We start from the raw sequence: 19579 nt of genomic DNA, 5'->3' as shown, positions 1-19579 counted from the left end.
TCTAAAAAGCTAAATTATACATGCAGACATTGAAGGAAAATAATGCTTTTAATTTACAGTATTGTGTACAATGAAACACTCTTTTCAATGTTTGTTTATATTTGAAATTATTATGAATGCTAAATATAACAACGAAAATACCCCCGACTGAACATTGTTGGTGCCCAAGAAAAGGTTTATATTTTTCATGTAAACTACATGTATATGATGAGTTTGTTCACTTGTAAAGGCCAATTTACCTGATTCATTTGTTGTTCAGATCTGCATTAACCCCATTTCAAGTATAAGTCAAGTGAACTACTGGCTCAGGAGAATCTACAACCAGATTGTAGGTGTGTCATGACAATTTATTTCTGAAATTAACTTTTCATAATTTTGTCTGCCCCAAATCTGTTGACCTTTTACAAATTCCTCAGTAACAGCTTTAGGCATACTCCCTTTAAAAATCTATATGGGTATTTTTGGTGCCCAAGACCCCCTCCCCACTTGCTGGGGGTACTCCCATACTCCCATAGACTTTTCAAAAGTCGTTCGCTCGATTTTGGCTTGGTGGTAGTAGACCCCGGTGCGAACCCGGTGCGGAGCTCTCGCGCTCCGCTCTTGAGCTCTCGGGCTTCACGCTCTGTGAGCTCGACTTGTAAGCAAGCCTAATACTCCCATATATGAGCTTGATAGGAAAATGCATGTGTGCTGCTGTGTGTTTTTCAAGCAGATGAGTTTAAGATGGAATAGTGATACAATAGTTTGGGGTAGGGTAGGGATTTTCTGTGTGTAGTCTAGCATACTATGATAGGGTACTGCAAAATAAGCTGAAAATGGTCTGGGATAGGGTACGGTTACAGAGTCCCACCAGCACACCCCTACTCAAAAATATAAAGAGTACCCCCCCCCCCCTTTCCTCAAGGTGAAAGAGTATTGTGTTTAGCCATTCTGAAATTGGGTATTTTTAAGATTATCAATTTCTTTGTAAACTTGGAAATAGTTTTTTGAAGCACCTACTGTTTGTATTCATACTGTTGTATTCATCCCTTAGTCCGACATAAGGTGATAAATTACAAGCAGTGCATGCAGAGGATATAATGTCTCCTTTGGGGGTCTTGGAAAATCACTGCACTTAGTTTGATTGTCATCTAGCTGCTTATCATTTTGCTCGTTTTTCAGCTATAAGCACTTAAAGTGAAAATTAAGGGTAATTTTTGATAGATTTTACTGTTGCTATGGTTACCAGTGACAAACTAAAAATGACCACAACTTGTTTGGCAATGATCAGATGGTACAGTTGTTTGATAAAATAATTGCAGCATTAACTGACAAATAATTAGTACTGACCCATCATGTAATAGGCTGGATCGAAAGTACTAGAAACTGTTATCAGCTTCTTACACATGCATATTTCAGTGAACTTGCATAGCCATCTCTCTGCATCAATTTGTTAACATTGTCTTTCGACATCGTCTTAAAATGTGCTGTTTTAAGTGACGGATACTGGTGTTGGTTTCATGCAAACTAGCGCACAAAATCAGAAGGTCATGCTAGTGGGCTGTGATTGCTTGATTTGGATCTGTGTTGTTTGTACATGTTTACCATGTCCAAAGATGGATGTTGACAAAGGGGCTATGCATTGATGTCCGACCCCATCCAACCATAACAAAAGAACATATTACCTGTTAATAGTACCAATAAATGTACAAAACAAAGAAGCTGACATAAAATGACAAATTGCATGAACAACTTTATATAAAAATAAATAAACCTTTATTTAGACATGGAGAGAATTAAAGCTAGAAGCTTGTGGGGCAGTGTATAATTTCCAAATCGAAATGGAATTTGGAAGTGTTGATTTTTGTGGAGGGGAAAAACTGGAGAACCCAGAGAAGAACCCTCAGAGCAAGGCCAAGAACGAACAACAAACTCGACCCACATATGATGCCAAATCAGGAAATCGAACTCGGGACAATTGGTGGGAGGCAAGGACTCTCACCTCTTGCCATCCCTTCTTCCTAGCATATTTTATAATAATGCAGCTTTGACAAAATCTCATGATAATTTGTACATACAAGGATGTGTAAGCAAGGTCATTGAAACACAAAACTAGGTGTAAATTTTCCCTGCTACATGTCCCAGTGTCAGGTCCTGTGTCAGCACACAAGTTAGATCTTATAACCTGGGTCTTAAGAAATGCACGTTGCCATAAATTACTGTTGAAATTGTTATCTTCGAACTACACCCCATGTACTTAAGACAATTCCCTTTTCAGAGAATCATCAGTAAAATCAACTGAAAAATATAAGGGCCAGATTACAAGATAATCACCTAGGTTAATAATTCGGCAAATAAAGAGCAATATTAATACCAGGCATAATTCTGATTGAAGCTAAAAGGCCACGCAGTCACGGTATTTAATTTCAATCTTTGAAAATAAATTATTTGGCTGAGGGGAATGAGTTTAAAGCTTCTAAAGGTTTAATCGATTCTTCAAGGTGTGTTATTTTAGAGAACACACTCAGCTCAGCTCGGGCAATGCTACAATTAAACAGTGTACAAATAATTCCACATTGCAATCCTTTCGAACAAAAGCAAGACAATACTTCAACTTAAGATTCAACTATTTATTTATTTCAAATTCTTTGAAAGCCGTTTCCATTATATTTATTAGGCTCACCAATATATGTGGCATATTCCTTCGTTGTTGGTGCATCTAGATGTTGCCGGATTAAACGCCATCTTGTTCACTCGCAGAGTCGGAATTAAACACTCCAGAAATCGATTTAATCCTTGCCAGATGCCGTTAGTTCGAACTGATATGGCTGTATTTAGACTTTTCGAAGGCTTGAATCAAAGTCTTCATCGGTTTCAACTAACGGCTGTTTCATAAACTCTGGAAATCCATCGAACAAACCCAAGGATTTGCAAGGATCGCTCAAAACAAGTGAAAATTTGCTCGCCACACCTGACGTCACAAATACCTCTATTCGATTCCATTCCACGCGCGGCCATTTTTGGTTCGTTTTCGTGAAGTCTTCGGAAATCGTCGGATTTTTATCTCCTAAGCGCCACAATTCGCACAAAAACCATTTCTGAGAGTTTATTATCATTAGTACCTTCATAAACGACAGGTTTGCGGACAAAAGAAAAAATTTCCAATTTCGTTGCATTTGACCTTTAACTAAAGAATTCAATGAAACAAGAATATCAACAAGCAAAGACAAAAGTTTTGATTTTCTCACTGATGGAAAAACCAATATTGACTAATGGACCGTTCATTTTTTGAGGTACAGGGGTTGGGGGAGCTGGTGGGGCTTGCGGAGGGGCCAAGCCAAAAACTATGGCTTCAAAGGGAGAGCCAGCTGAAAAATATGGTCTGTTAGGGGGGAGGGGGTCACCCAAAATATTTACCATTGAATGTTGTAAAGACCGTATGTAAAAAAAACTACCAGAATGCCTAAAATAGCATTTCTGAGGTTCTGAAAAATCTAAATTATATTATCACTATAATTGTACCTTTAAACTGCAATTTTATCTGCTATTAGTTTAGCTTGATAATTATATTTTGGATTTTGGCCTTGCTTAACTGGTCCCGTTACTATAGTTTGTATTTCTACACTATTACAGTGCGTATCAATGCCAAGATTTTCTTTGGAGTGTTCTTCGATTTCAAAGTTTGTTTCCAGTGGTAATTCAGCCATCGGTGATTTCCTTTTGGTCTGCTCCATTTTCTGCATTTCTTCGAAGCTGGGCCTTGAAGGCAAGTGGGTTCTGCTAAATTTTTCCCCACCTTCATAATGAGCAGAGCAAATACGCGTACATTCCTTGTCTAATTTCAGCGTTTCATTTCTAATGAGGACTACGTACTGTTTCCGTATAGCAGGCTCTTTAGGAATTCTGTAGTAGTGAAGTTCAGGTGCATTTCTAAAACTGTTATTGCACAGAGGAACACAGCAGTTGTAGTGAGACTGAGAGGCCATGTTTGTTTCTCTTCGCTGTCCCTCCAAACGATCCCAAGTGGCTTCGCGGGCGCAATTCGTACCCAGATTACCGCTCGTTTTGAACATGACGAATACAAAATGAACAAGGCGAGGCCCAGAAATGCCATCATTACAAAAACTAAGTTTTTTGTTGATAACAAAAAAAGATATTAGTACAATACTTCTTTCTGCTCTGTTACAAAGTCATAGTCACGAAATGATAACTTTTGCACGTATTGCGTGCCTATGTTCAACGGGGAACGGGCACAAAAACATGCCCTTCGCAGCATATGCAGAACATAACTAAGGATGCGTTTCTTTGGGAAAATCCAAAATTGGATCATTGATCTCAGATCACACGAATACTTTGCTCCAAAGAAAGGAAGAATCCGAAAAAGGGATTTTTTGCCATGACAACCCCATAAACACATTTCGCACAGAACATAAAATATCAGCACAAATTTATTTTTTGTCGAATGTATCCTAGCTAAAATAATTTCAGCATATAAAATCTTTTACAAAAATCACACGTCAAAATAGTTCTTCTTTAGCCTCAAGCACAATGTGGCGAGAAAGCATCTGAGAGCGAAGAATGTTTGGCAATGCAAACTTCACTCATGACAATTTCAAAAGGACACAACTTCCGTAGGCACACAGTAGCTGTTCTAGAAAGCCTGTATCCAGTTTAAAATGACACTTCATAGCTATTAAGCTACCATTTTCTTGTATCGTGAAATATTTGATCAAAATAAGCGCCTGAAAACTTACCGAATGACAGTGTTTACAAAGAGCGAACCTGTGTTTTCACAGCAAAGACCGCTGGGCCATGGTACTTTTTTTTTTAATCCTTTCCCAAAGAAACGCACGGATCAAGAATCTTAAAAATCCAGATTCAGATATGATATATAATGTATCCACTCGGAGTGTGGATTCTTCAGATCATTGATCCAAGATTAAAGCTGATTTCCAGTCCGTACTGCGCAGACTCGGGCTTTGTTTACGTTTTTGTTTTGAATTCGTTGAAACGTTCCACTTCGGTGACAGCATACATGAAGTTTTTTAGTCCGCCATTACAGTTCGTTCCGTTCAAGAATTTCTGATGAGCTGAAACGTCGGTTTGAAACAGCGTCAAGGTTCCTCTACTCATTATTATTTGTTCTGCAAGGATATCTGGCGTTAATTATGAAGAAAAAGGTAAGTTTGTTGCGGACTTTTTAGTTTTGCTTCGTGTGGGCTCACATAAACATTGCAGCCGAGATAGCGCAGTAGGGACTGAAATTCATCTTTAATCGATTTTGGGATATAGGTAAGCGTAAAAAAAAGGCAAAATCCGCTTTTGGATCAAGAATCTGGATTTGGATTTTTCCCAAAGGAACGGACCCTAACTAACGCTAGAAAACAGTCAAAACAACTTCCCTCGAGGAAAAATGCTCGCTTTAAACCTTAGCTTACGTTCCTCGTTCTTAAAGCATGCTGCGCCGAAGCTCTTCAACAACTTTTTTGACGTAAAGAGGCATTTTGTCCGGGGTGTTTTCAACCTGCTCAGCCGTCAGACAAACACAAACACGAGCCTTTCCTCAAGCTGACCCTCGCATTTCTCAGTGTTGGTATAACTTTTGCGATTTCGCTTATGCTGGCGTCGTTTAGTAACACCGAGACTGTATTTTGTGCATATGTATCGCCTCATGCGAGTTTATGTCCGTCAGATGTGAGCTGTTTGTCTTGTTTCATTGCGCTCGAACCTGAGCTGATAGTAAAACTATTGAACGGCGACTTACAAAACGAGTTGAAATAATTAAAACACTTCTGTTTTACTGCTACGATTACTTACCTTTCGTCAAGCTTTCCATTCCTGTAATGCGCATTAGACAACATTTGAACGGCGAAACTTCGAGCGCTTCAATCCACATGTTTCTGCAAGCTAAGACCCAGATGAAGACCCGGATCGACCCGGATCCCGGATCATGTTCCCTTGGGACTGCTGGGGGCTGGGACCTGGGGATAGTTTTAGGGGAACAGCCGCACGCTTAATGCATCGCAGACTCGATTCCTTGCGTGATTGACACCGATTAACACATGATTAACACAAGATTCTAAGGATGAGCCGATACTGGTTTATCAAAACGATACGATATCGATACGATATTTGCCTTTTTTCTCGATATCGATATCGATATCGATATTATGACGTCATTTCCGTCCTGATGTCATTGGTTTGTCACGTGACCATACAAAGAACAGACCTGGCATTATAAATGTTAGCCAAGAATGCTGATTTTCGTCTTTTTGTTTCACTGTTGCATCAGCAATGTGTGGACATAAAGTCAAGGCAAGAAAAATTCAATTATTGACAAGAACATCAATATTTCTTTGAGTAAAATTGTATTTTTCAACCGCAGGTGCTGACCAGAAGACCGCAGGCTCAGGTCACGTGTGCAGTATCGAGAGCGTATCGAAAGTGCGATATTTTTCGAAAGTATCGATACTTTTCAAAATTGTCAAAATATCGATGTATCGAATATTTGGTATCGAGTATCGGCCCATCCTTACAAGATTCGGACGACGATTCGGACAAGATGGTTCATTTGAAGCTCTTGCTAAATTCTATATTTTTCTGCTCACTTGTTTGGCTGTTTTTATTCACGTCAAACTCTGATGCTGTTCATCCTAGTGCAGTTTATCGAAGCTTTCATCAGAATGATCATTTCACCGTGCCTTTCCCTAACTCCACCGGGAACTCCACTCTGTCACCAAAGTGTCAGGCGTCTTTTGACAAGCTGAAAAATTCCAGTATTGCGGAATCAATGGCTTGTAAGTTTATCGACAGTTCATGTCTATCTTTATTGGTAGTTAACAGCAGTTAAGTATCGTGCTTAGAGTCATGCCACTGGCTATTACTTCAAAAAGGGGTACGTTAGTGCAGGTCCTGAACAATCGATGAAAATCGATGATCGGAAAATCAATCGATCAATCGATGACAATCGATTAATTACTGTTGATTGGCATCGATTGGCATCGGCCAATCGATGATCAATCGATAATCACACTTAGGTGGTCGCGAACTTCATCGATTGCCATCGATTGGCATTAAAGCTCCAGGCATAGTCAATCGATAAACCGATAATCGATAACAATCAATAACAATCGATACCACTCGATAGGAATCGATAAAGAAAAAAAGTTGTGAGTTCGATTGACATCGGAAATCGATAAGGATTGGTTTATCGATTTTTAATGATTTTTATCGATTTTTATCGGAAGTTGTTTATGTCAATTCCTACATGTTAGAGCAGTTTTCACTTGAGTGTCGAAAGTAAATTGCGTTTGCTTTGGTTTTGAATTACTACGCTTAGTGATTGGCTTCAAAATCTCGCGCCACTTTTCAGCCAATCAGCACTAAAACCAAAACCAATCGTGACTCACTCACGCACGTTTTCCCGCGCTTCGTGCCAGCTACCTGTATTTGCTAGTTTTGATTGGTTCACTGGATTGTTTGTGCCTTTTGTGATTGATTACTTTGGTTTTGGTTTTACGACACTCAAAACTGTTCTAAACATGGACACGATGTTGCTTTATGGGTCTATTGAGTCCTTCAATCGTGGATATGTAATGCAAATATTACCAAGCTTGTACTAAAAGAACATGAACAATATTGATACTCCAGCGCGATCCAAAATTAGAAGAAGAAGTTGCGGCCAAAGTAGCGGTCCGCAACCCTCTAGTCTCGCTATAACAACGTCATAAATACATTGTATGAAGCAAAAAGATGGAAATCGGTCTGGAGGGCTACAATGTCCGTGCATATACTGAGGATCGAGTTGAACTTTCACCTACGCGAGGCATAAAGGAGATGCAAGCGACAGCGCTCTGAGCGCTGCCTGGGTTGAATGGACTAGTTAAAATATTTTAGAACCCCAAACCACGAGAATCTTGATGAACATTCTGCCTGGACCCCAGGCTGGACTTCGGCAGGACTAGATGCTGAATTAATAAAATGTTTCACCATTTTAACTCCGGTCTCGTATTGTTTTACTAAATAGTAACGCCATCTTTAGAATATGTTTGAAACGAATACACCTCCAGAGGCTCCAAAGGGATTAGTGATTGTCATCGATTACTGTCGATCGCTATCGATTTTTATCGATTTTCTCAATCGATAACAATCGATAATAATTTTTTTCTGTGAGTTTGATTGTTATCGATTACCGATTTCAATCGATATCAATCACCGATTGATATCGATAGTTATCGATTGTATCGATTGATTTCCGATATCGATTTCTATTGATTGACCACGCCTGGAAAGCTGCACACAATCAAAACTAGTACGTCCCATCGCTGACTGTCACTGGACCCCCACTCACCCCTGCCACTCCCCATGGGCAAAACCAATTCCTAGCAGGCTCTGATTAATTGTTCAGATAATTTGAAAAATGTTCATGCCATACCATTTACTGCACACATTTTTGAAATCTATGCCTGAAGATTTTGGCACAACCAACATGAAATGCAGGCTGGCAAGAACCTCAACCAGTCAGGGGTAGTGAGAAGGGAAAGGAAGGTGGCTGGGTTGAATTGGGCCAAAGATACAACTGTACACATAGTAAAGCTACAAATATACTATATTGTATTGGTATCCTCAGTATTGGACTGGAATTAGCCTGCAAAGGAGGCTAATGTGGGAAAAACCTTTCCAACGATATAAAGCTCTTTTTAATGATATTCCCCTGTATTAGCATCTGTTACAAGCTAGTTTCAGTCCAACATCGAAATTACAAAAATGGTCCATTTCTCCTGTCAAAGTCGGAAAAAAATTCAACTTTCCTTACCATGAGGTTTTGGGCCATTTGGGTTGCTATAATCCTTTGGGAAAAGCTTATCAGTTCAGTATTAACAAATATGCAAGGTATTAAATGGCTGGGCTATTTTTCTTTGTTGTTTTTTTTCGGGGGGGGGGGGTGGGGGGGGGTCACAGGATCATCCAGGGTCAATAGATTAAAAGTAATAAAGATATCCAAAAGTGTTATTTAACAAATAGGCATGTTACCCATTTTTGGTCAGCCTGTTATTGCTATCTGTTATCCTTACATAACAGATATCCTGTGATATATATAGGTTTTCAAGATTCATCCAATGTCTTGCAAAGAATTGCATTACTGCAGTTTTTCATGCGACAAAATGTGTTTCATTGACGATTTGTTGAATAATGAAACAATTATCTTGCTCAATCTTGCAGAATATAATTTGTGCTTTTTTTAGCTAACTTGGCCTATGGCCACATGATTTCACAGGATATGTTAAATATATAGCAAGGATTTAGAACAGAAATGGACCAGCTCTGTTAACGTAGTGTACATGTACACAACATAGCTATATATACATGTAAGCTTCTACCAACTGTTTAATAATTTGCTTATTGTGGGCCCAAGAGAGGCCCGCAACCCTAATCTTGACAGTGACCAGCGGATTGCGTTTTACGCGTGCGCGCCACGTTTATAAACCAAATAGAGAAGCGGAAGTTGAAAATTTTTGTTCTTCCACTAAGCACGATCGGAATGCGAAAATGTGTTAATTACGACAGTTTGTCGTAACACCGGAAGAGAAAAATCTGTTCTCCAAAACGAATGCGAAAAATAAGTTAATCTCTCAACAGCTTGTCACATAAGATCTAAACCGTCACATGGAAGGCGTTATGTGTTACTTATTGTCGAGAAATTCGTTATAACACTGACAACATAGCGAGTTTACCGACTGAGAAAAATTCACATCCCGATCAGTTCACACTGCGTGCTTGATTACAATTCCCAAATCGACAATCAAAAGATAATTTTGATCGGTTCGCGGCAATAAGCAAAATTATAAACATGCATTCCCGTTACTCGGAATAATTGTCTTTTGTCCATTTTATCATTTATTTATCGACACAGATAAATTACGGGAAAGCAAATGATTCCAACAACGGTTATTGTCGAGAAATTCGTTATAACACTTACAACATAGCGAGTTTACCGACTGAGAAAAATCACATCTCAATTCACACTGCGCCGCAAAAATCCTTGCGTGACGCGTTACTCAGAATAATTGTCTTTTGTCCATTTTATCATTTCAGTTATTAATTTATCGGCACTGCCTACCAGTACCTTGTCTATGTGCGTCAAGGCCCGCACTTTTTAACCTGTGGTTACCACTAGTTAGTAAATAGTGTTGTCAAAAATGTACTGGTATCCTTTTTCATTAGAAACTAATAAACTTGTTTATTCATTTAGACATTGATGCAATGGGTAAACCTCAAAGTGGATTTGAACTGGGAAATCTTGCCTGGTTTGGATCGTACAGCGAGTGTAAGAATATTACAGAAGCTCACTACTGTTTAGCAAGCATCAAGATCAATTTAAAAAATGGAAATAAAGTAAGTTTATCAAGCATCTCTCAAACCATACGGTAACATTATGTTTTTAAACAAAATATACTGTGAGACCAAAATCTGTCATTTACACCCCTAGGAGAGAGCTTTCTTGTCAGCTGCCCCTGGATCTGGGTCGCTGTGCTTAAGCCTTTGGTGTTCCTTAACACAAATCATTTACCATATGTACCGTAAAAACCCGCAGATAAGCCGCACCTTTTTTCCAAAAATTTTCGCTCGAAAGCGGGGGTGCGGCTTATCTGCGGGAACATTCGGAAAAGGTGCCGTAAATTTTCGTTTAAAAAAACTTAAACAGTAATATTGATACTTTTACGAGCGAGAAAATACCACGAGTATTCACGAGTAAGATGGCCAATTGTTTCTTTCTCATTTTGCACTTTGATGAAAAATTTGTCGAATTGATTACGAAAATCTCTTTATCCAACAAGTTTATCTCCAATAGATGGCTTCCAAATCTCTTTAATTTGTCAATATGATAGCCACGAAACTCGAACGCCTCCATCGCCATCTTGTTTTGCTTTGGAAAGCATTACCATGCAAGCATTGCTTCTGACCATGTGAGATTTCTTGTTTTTTCATACATGAAGTAAACATCACACTTAACCTCTTTTTTTTAAGTTAAAAAAAATTTGACACCAAGAAGAATCGAACCCGGGTCGTCGGTTTACCAAGCGGGATTCATCCCCACTATGCCACCGACGACCAGCTGCCAGGACCGTGATTTTTTTGGATAGAAATCCCAACCCCATTATAAGAGCTAACCGCAAGCAATCTAACGTGGTGTAATATGTCATCAGCTGTCTCCACATGGTCTGAAGCAATGCTTCGAAGTGATTTCCTTTTGCTTTACGTTCTCGCCCTAGTCCCATATTTCGCGTCCGATTAAATGCCTGGTTACTAAGCTACGAATGTTCTGCAAACGCAAGTTCTTGTTGTTGTCACACAAAAATCTATGGAAAAACTGCGTTGAATGAAGAAATACCTGTCAACAAATGCCAGAAAAAGATCACCCATAGTGTGTCAAAGTTGGTTTTCATTATATTAAAGAGCTCAAATTGTGGGTAAGACTGAAGTATTTTCTGTTTCAATGTTCATTGAGTTTACGTTCGATGAAGAAGACTTCCTAAAGACTCAACTTTGGATTTTTGACTCGACTTTGGATTTTCTTTGATTTACTTTCGAAAAACTTTTTTTCCAACATTTGAGTTGTTAAACTCAGGGTGCGGCTTATCTGCGGGTGCGGCTTATACGCGGGTGTTTACGGTAACTTAGCCAGTGGCCTATTTTATTATCAAAAAGCAGTCCTTTTGTATATTTTATACTATACCCCTTTTTAAAGTCTTGAAAACTTCACAAATTTACATAATATTTTATAGTGAAGAATGTTATTCTACATGACACGAGCGTGGGACAAAGAAAAAATCTGAGTCCCCGACGGGAATCGAACCCATGGCCTCCCAGAATACCGGTTGGGCGCTCTAACCAACTGAGCTACGTGAGACTCGCTGTGAGCTGGGCCATTTACTAGGTTGATATGTGACACGCGTCCTGCATACTGCTAGGATCAGCAATGTTGAAATCATCAAATTTGTAGTAAATAATAAAGATGGTAGATTTTAAGCTCGGTGATAAATACCCCCGGTAGTGAAGAATATGATTCTACATGACACGAGCGTGGGACAAAGAAAAAATCTGAGTCCCCGACGGGAATCGAACCCATGGCCTCCCAGAATACCGGTTGGGCGCTGTAACCAACTGAGCTACGTGAGACTCGCTAGGTTGATATCCCAGGGGGGGTACTCCGGCTTGTCAATGACGGGGATGATCGAAGGATTTTTTTGGGTTTGAAATTTTCGATTCTGGGATTTTTTTGGGTAAAAAGATTTGGCAAGTATTTTTTTGGGTGACTTGATTCAAATATGGGATCTTTTTGGGTATTAAAAACAAACTAAAGTGATTTGGCACGGCCTTGGCGTATTTATGGTATAATGAATAAACAACCACGAGCGTTATTGCCCCTCCTAGCAATTTAGGGGTAATTTGACAAGGGATTTTTTTAGGGGTTATTTTTGGTCCAGGGATTTTTTTGGGTAATGTCGGAAGAGTTAGGGATTTTTTTGGGTCCTGAGTTTTGCCTTCATTCGATCATCCCCGCCATTTACAAGTCGGAGTACCCCCCTGGGGTTGATATGTGACACGCGTCCTGCATACTGCTAGGATCAGCAATGTCGAAATCATCAAATTTGTAGTAAATAATAAAGATGGTAGATTTTAAGCTCGGTGATAAATAGTTCTTTGTCCCACGCTCGTGTCATGTAGAATAATATTCTTCACTATTTATCACCGAGCTTAAAATCTACCATCTTTATTATTTACTATAATATTTTATGTTGCAATTCTTTAAATCTTATTTGATTCAGCACCATCCTTTCATCAAAGTAACCTGGGTATTCTTATAAGTGCTCCATCAGTCTGATATTCCAAAGCATGCTGCCTTTTTTAAAAAAATAAATAAATAATAATAATAATAATAATAAAAACCAAACTAAAATAATAATACCGGTAATAACCAAACTAAAATTTGTGCATGTTAAGTCAAGTACAGTTTCATGTCTTAGTTTCAAGTGTTAACTTTAACCAATTACAAACAAAATTTATAAATTTAATTGTAGCTGTTATGCTGTTTTGCAGACGCAGACTTTGCCAGTACAGTGGGGACTGTGTGTCCCTGAAACTTGTAATGATGATGACATAACAAATGGCTTGGAGAAAATATTGAGTATGTATCAAAACGTTTCTAGTATTTCTTTTTAAATTATGTGTTAAATTATGTGTCAACTATTTGAAAAATTGAATTGTTCAAGCATTTGTGGCTTTGGTTTATGCAAGTAAAAGAACAGTTAAGTTTGTTCATTATGGTTTAAACATTCCTGTCTTTAGTATTCATTTGTAGCTACACCAATAATGTTGAGGAACAACATTTAGAACAGATTTGTATAGGTTTTTACCAAAAAACCATTTAAGGCAGTGCCACAACGTCAAAAATTAGAACTCTTGCCAAATTAGTGTTTATAATTAAGTAATCATCATCTTATAGGTTAAAAAGAAAAGTATTTTTGGCCACTTTTCATGTTGCCTTGGCAACATATTTTTCAAATCAGCGACCTTGTATCATACAGTGTATATCCTTTATAATTGGATGAAATGCTACAAGATAACGCAACATTTTACAAACAAACATTCAACAACATTTAGAACAGATTTGTATAGGTTTTTACCAAAGAACCATTTAAGGCAGTGCCACAACGTCAAAAATTAGAACTCTTGCCAAATTAGTGTTTATAATTAAGTAATCATCATCTTATAGGTTAAAAAGAAAAGTATTTTTGGCCACTTTTCATGTTGCCTTGGCAACATATTTTTCAAATCAGCGACCTTGTATCATACAGTGTATATCCTTTATAATTGGATGAAATGCTACAAGATAACGCAACATTTTACAAACAAACATTCAACACAGAAGTTATCAGCTACTTTTATTTACATTAATTTTTTTGACAAATTTCCTTAAATTATTAATTTAAAGATCCCCATGTGAAACGCCATTGCTTCTGCATGTATTGCATGTCATTGAGTTTTTCTGGCAATATGTAATTTAACGATTTACTTATAGACTGGACTGGTAATATCATACAACTGAACCATCAGGCACAGATGTTTACAGCTGGTGGAAATCAGGAGAGATCAGTTCACTGTGCTAAACCATCAAAATATACCTCAGGAGTTATTGCTACACTGTAAGTGCACTGTTTGAAATTGTACCAAATAATTCAGTGACATTCCAGTTTTATGAATCTCCATGGACAAAAGGTGTTATCAATCGAGAAATTACCTAGGTGCATAAATCGGTACTGGAAATGTAATGCTGGGGGGTAACCCTGCGATGGACTGTTCAGGTGCGGACGCAGACCGGTTTCTGCCGTTTATGGAAATCGGTCATCCCCTTGTCTGAGTGACTCAAAATACCCGAAAATGACACTTTAGGGAGGCGATATCTAAAAAATTTCCTGAGAAGCATACCTCCCGACCCCCAACAGGCTTGCACCTTCTGTGCCAGTGTTATTGGAAAACAGTCACTCCTGGATCCGCGCCTGCTGTTTTCCTACCCAGGGAGGACACCGCGGCAAAACGCACTGCGCATGAGTGGAAAATTAACATTCGGTCAGTTTTGTATTTCCGGTTGACTATGTAATCCAGTCGTGTAAATACAAAATTCCCGTCGCGCAAAGTTTAAACACAAAACTTAAGAAATAGCAAAGAAACTTAAGGAAAATAATGGTCTAATTCAACATTGAAAATGATGCTTGAAGTTTACAGGTCGCAAGCGCTCGACAGTCGACAGCGGCAATTTCGTTTTGACTGTGTCTATCACTTTGCCCGCTTTAATTGCTCGCAAATTAAGGGGTGACAAATGAGAAAGAAAAACAACATAAAACCAAAATAAAGAACCACTGAACTTTCAAGTTTAGGCTTTTGATAATTCTTGCCTTCACTGAGAAAAAAGTCACAAAACAAGAAAGAAAACAACATTTGCTCAGTGTTTGCTTGGTTCAACATGAATGAATTGAGTCTTCGATACTCCCGGACTACCTGGAGTTTTTGCTGGATTGAAAGCTGTTAGCCGAGAAGCTAAACAAGTTTAAATTGTGTTTCCATTCAAGACAAAGGCAATTTGATTTTCTTAATCCTCCTCACAAGGTCAAATATTCGTCTATTTGGCGGATGTTTTCCACATTTCCAGTCCGTGTGGCTGCCTCACGCGCGAACATGAAACTTGCAGATTCGCACATGGCGTTCAATTTACCAAACTTTCAAACTATCGTACCGGGATTTCTCCTCAATCTAAAAGGAAAAACAGAATCAAAGTCTAGGTTAAAAACTTGCTTTAAACCAAAAACCGAATAATTAAAAATCGGACCTCACTACCGGGTGTTATTTAAAAAAAACTTTAAAAAGGTTAGTTTGTATACCTCTGCTGAACGAAAAACAAACGAAGGGACTGTGTGCTGTCATTTTTTAGGCAGAAGTGTTAGCTTAAATAAATGTAGAACTGAAAACAATTAAAGCTAAAAGATACACAAACATGCAACCAATTACTGGATAGGAAAGTATGAATTTAGTCAAGGTTAATCGATCAAGAAAAACTGGCAATTAAAACTCTGCCTTCTCGCCTTGTGTTATAAACCTAAGCTTATTTAAGCTCATCTGCTGCTCAAATTCAGAATCAAAGCCTTAGCGAATCCACGACTTACCTTTTCTAAATCTAAATCTATCGAGTATTGTTTCGGTCATATTTAGTTTGTAATCCATGACAGCAGATTAAAACACCGCAATTTACAAAGCAAAACAACTAAAACGTGGGCCACGACTGACCTTGAACCGAAAGCGTAGCGAGTGAAGCCCGTTGAGTGACTGGAAAGATGACCGGAAGTGCTAAATTCAGCGCATGCGTAGACGTTCTGCCGCGGTGTCCCCAGGGAGAGACAGGGGCAGATGGGAGATGATATACTCCTAGTCACTTCATGCTACAGAAACCAGGATAAGCTCTGGCCTGATGAGCCACTTGGCTTGAACGCCAACTTCACTTTTTACCTTGCATGTGCTTGCAAATTATTTCTTTGGGATGATAGTATTTACATGTACAGTGTAGCTTGACACCTTGGTTCCAAAAAGAACTTTGACAATGATAAAATCAGTAATGATATCATAAAAAATACCCTGAGTGATATCTTAGTAAGATTATATGTAATAATCTTGTTAATACAGTGTGAATACAGACTATGTGTAATTTTCTCCTGGCAGAACCTTGTGTGGTGTGATTCTCTATCTGTGCCTTGTGGGGACTCTGCTGGATATTGTCTCAGATTGTATGAAGCCAACTGGGGAATCATCTTTGAGCAAGAATGATGGATTCATGCCAGCTGTCAAACATAGCAAAGATCAATATGACGGTCCACTACTCAATTCAGACATCTCAAGTAGTACCACACCATTCAATTCACCTTCAAGATTTGGAGACTATGATACTGCAGGCTCTTCCATACCTTTGCTTGTTTATGAGAAACAGGAAGGTAAGAAAAAAAATTTTGGAAATATTTTTAAATCATTCAAATAGAACACATTGGTTATCATTATGTCCAGTGAAGAGAGGGCAAACAGTCTGTTCCAATTTGTCATTTTACAAGGTCACCATTTGATAGAATTGACATTCAAAAATTACTCAATATCATTTACGAAGTCTAAACGGTAAACGCATCGGCTTAATTAAGGTGGCTTGTAAAAGTTCAGATATTTCTGTCTTTGTCATTCTATTGCTGCTACACCTGTGGGGTTTAATAGGTTTAACTTTCAGAACATCCCTGTTAAGGTTTTACTAATAACCAAATTGGAGGCACAATTACCTCAAAATTTATTGCCATAGTAACTACAAAAGTGGTCAAAGATACCTTATTTTTTGCAATTGAGACTGATTACTATAAAACTAGACAGTAAAAGTTTTTGTTTTTCATATAATTATTTTGTCCCGATCTGAAAGAATTAATTTTTAAAAATCCGTCAGAAATGTTCAGAGCCCCCTTAAATTTATGCAAAAATAATGTAACTCCGAATCCTTTTGATGGATCTAAAAAAAATTGCAAAAATGTTTATTTTGTCAATATAAAAATTGTGCATGAAAGAGAAGAACTCTCATCGAGTAGTTTTCAAGTTGTTAACCTCTAGAGGTCCAAAATAGTGTGTCTTTAACCTCATATGATGTTGTCATGGAAACAGATTTAATGTCGCTATGACCTCAAATTGCTCATATTTGATAAATTGTTATTGACTAAATTATTATGAGCCAACTTAGAGAAATGTTCATCTTAGTTGCTACAATTGTACCGTATTTTCTCAAATAAACGCCCCTGGCGTTTATTTCATACTTGGCGTCATGAACCCGGCGTTTATTTGAAGCCGGAGTTTAATCGGGGCCCCACGTTTATTAACGGACTGTAATTTTCAGCCAATTTTTCAGACTGATTTATTGTTACCGATCTTCGAGACCAAGGGGCAGTTTGTCAAGGCGGGACGATTTTTCTCTTCCTTCAGCCCCAAAAAAGTGTCCCTGGGTATCCAAAGGTGATTATTTCCCAAACGTGCACTATTAAGGATTGGATAGTTTATGTTGCAATCGAGATTTGTGACAAACAGAATATATTTACTTGTTAGCTTGACCTCAAATAAACGCCTGGACCTCGAACAAACGCCCCCGGCGTTTATTTAAAAACTAGCAAATTTGACCCGGCGTTTATACGAGGCCGGCGTTTAATCGGGGTCCGGCGTTTAATCGAGAAAATACGGTATTTCAAACACTACACTATCCGAATGGAGAACTATACTTGTTTATGTTTAATTATTATGCTTGATAAACCATAACTTGAAATTTCTATTTAGGATGCGCTATGAAGGTCATGAAATTTTTCCAGTGCTTTTCACTAATAAAGAACACAAGTCGTATATTGGATACCAAAGCACCTCCAGGTGCCATCACATCCATCAATGGTATGAGAGTGCTAAGCATGTGGTGGGTCATTCTGGGACATGTCTTTGTATGGCAGCTGATCGGTGGAAACGTCAGTAAGTCATACTAATATTATTTTAAACTTAGCAAATTTCAGTGTCAGTAATAATAATTAATATTATTGAGCTGTAGAAGCCAGGGCCCACTCCAGCAGTGAGGCCCACTTTTTAATTCAAAGTGCTCGAAAATAACACAGAAATTTTCTCCTGGGCATTAGCCTAGAAAAAGGCTTATACTCAATGGTTTCCATGCAGCTGGATAAAACTGGGTTTAAGGCATTGTTCTTTTCAGATTCTATTCTTCCCAGCTCACTCAAGCAGATGCATGAGTTCTGACCTGAAAATTTACCAATAATATTTTCAGCAAGTGATCTCAAAAGTGTACAGGTACACAGAGGGCAAGCAGGAGGGCATTTTGCGGGCGCATGCGTGCAACCGCTGTACAAAGACCGCGTGATCTTGGGAATAAAAATGGCGCGGAAGATTCAAACTTTGTTTTTTGTACTGTTTATCGTCACATAATTTAATATAGACGTCAATTTCGCTAAGAAAAAGTGTTTTGTGTGTGGCAAGGCTCTTATAAAGCAGATTTTCTGGCCTGCTTCGGGATCGTTGTTGCAAATAATGGGAAAATATGTGGGACAGATAGGAAAGCCTTCACCGACAAAAATCAAACAGGTCGTAAAAAGAGGAAAACATTTATGCGTGTGCTGGAGTGTGATATATTAGGATCAAAACTTCACATCAAATCAATTGCTGTAATACAGGTAGAGTGCGAGCAATATTATAGCTTGTCGGGAGATTTTTTGCCTAAAGGGACGGCCACCAAAGAAAAGGGTTTTCCCTGAGGGGAAAGACATGTTTGGGTGTTCTGCACATGATAATGCAGCTCACTGATGACTCTGAAGCAAAGCCAACTTGCCCTCGACTGGCAAACAGAGTTTCCTGGAACAAGAACTGCAGTTCTTTAAAACACATTTAGGCGACACAGAAGTAGAACAGTCGTTATAACAAAATGAACATCAATCTTAAAGAAATATACGTTGAATGAAAATTTGAAAATAACATTGTTTATAGTTAAAAATTATTTCTTAAGACATTTTATGCAGCAGTTATTAGAACGTTTCTGAAAAATATATATATCGCTTGTTCGTTTCATGCTATTTTTTGACTGGTGATCAAGGCTAGATTTTGATAAAGGAGCCAAAAATGTACTAATTAACATAGTAAAATGTAAACAAATAGTCTACCAGCAAAGAATTACCATAACACTTTAAAATTAAGACCGATCTCAGTAATTCTTTTCTTGTTCAACGGAATAATTGTGGTACATCGAAATGTGAAGTTATTTTGACCAATGCTTAAGTTTAAGGAAATAATCACAAACGATAGTTTCTCTGTTAGAATAAACCAGCGAGAACGTACGTTAAAGAAAGCTAACAAGCAGCTATTTCAAAAAGAAATAGTGTTTCGTTTCCAGATTGCGGAAGGGTGAGAATAGCGTAATGTTTAAGGAGAGATGGGTTTAATTTGGAGAAGATCCTAGTGTATGTTGAATTTATGCACGAGTGAA

General features: G+C 38.3%; 1 protein-coding gene and 1 long non-coding RNA gene across 3 annotated transcripts in view; one reads left to right on the top strand and one right to left on the bottom strand.

Annotated features, from left to right (window-relative positions):
* Window positions 1–5896, bottom strand: part of LOC144648802 (uncharacterized) — a 31027-nt gene extending 25131 nt beyond the window's left edge. Inside the window, exon 1 of one of the 2 annotated variants that reach the window (XR_013569773.1) lies at window positions 5793–5896. This is a non-coding gene — a long non-coding RNA (uncharacterized LOC144648802). The remainder of the gene's footprint in view (window positions 1–5792) is intronic. The other variant, XR_013569772.1, reaches the window with a different exon arrangement.
* Window positions 5897–6517: 621 nt separating this feature from the next.
* Window positions 6518–19579, top strand: part of LOC144650061 (nose resistant to fluoxetine protein 6-like) — a 37067-nt gene continuing 24005 nt past the window's right edge. Inside the window, exons 1-6 of the mRNA XM_078509708.1 lie at window positions 6518–6776; window positions 10232–10374; window positions 13081–13168; window positions 14063–14186; window positions 16252–16520; window positions 17881–18063. Of these exons, the coding sequence (XP_078365834.1) occupies window positions 6542–6776; window positions 10232–10374; window positions 13081–13168; window positions 14063–14186; window positions 16252–16520; window positions 17881–18063 (1042 nt within the window). The 5' untranslated portion in view covers window positions 6518–6541. The remainder of the gene's footprint in view (window positions 6777–10231; window positions 10375–13080; window positions 13169–14062; window positions 14187–16251; window positions 16521–17880; window positions 18064–19579) is intronic.

This window comes from Oculina patagonica, chromosome 4, assembly GCF_052425735.1.
Source record: "Oculina patagonica isolate OP01 chromosome 4, crgOcupat, whole genome shotgun sequence".
Classification (NCBI taxonomy): Eukaryota; Metazoa; Cnidaria; class Anthozoa; order Scleractinia; family Oculinidae; genus Oculina; species Oculina patagonica.
The sequence above is the reverse complement of the archived record's forward strand: the minus strand, read 5'-3'. Positions and strand labels throughout refer to the sequence as shown.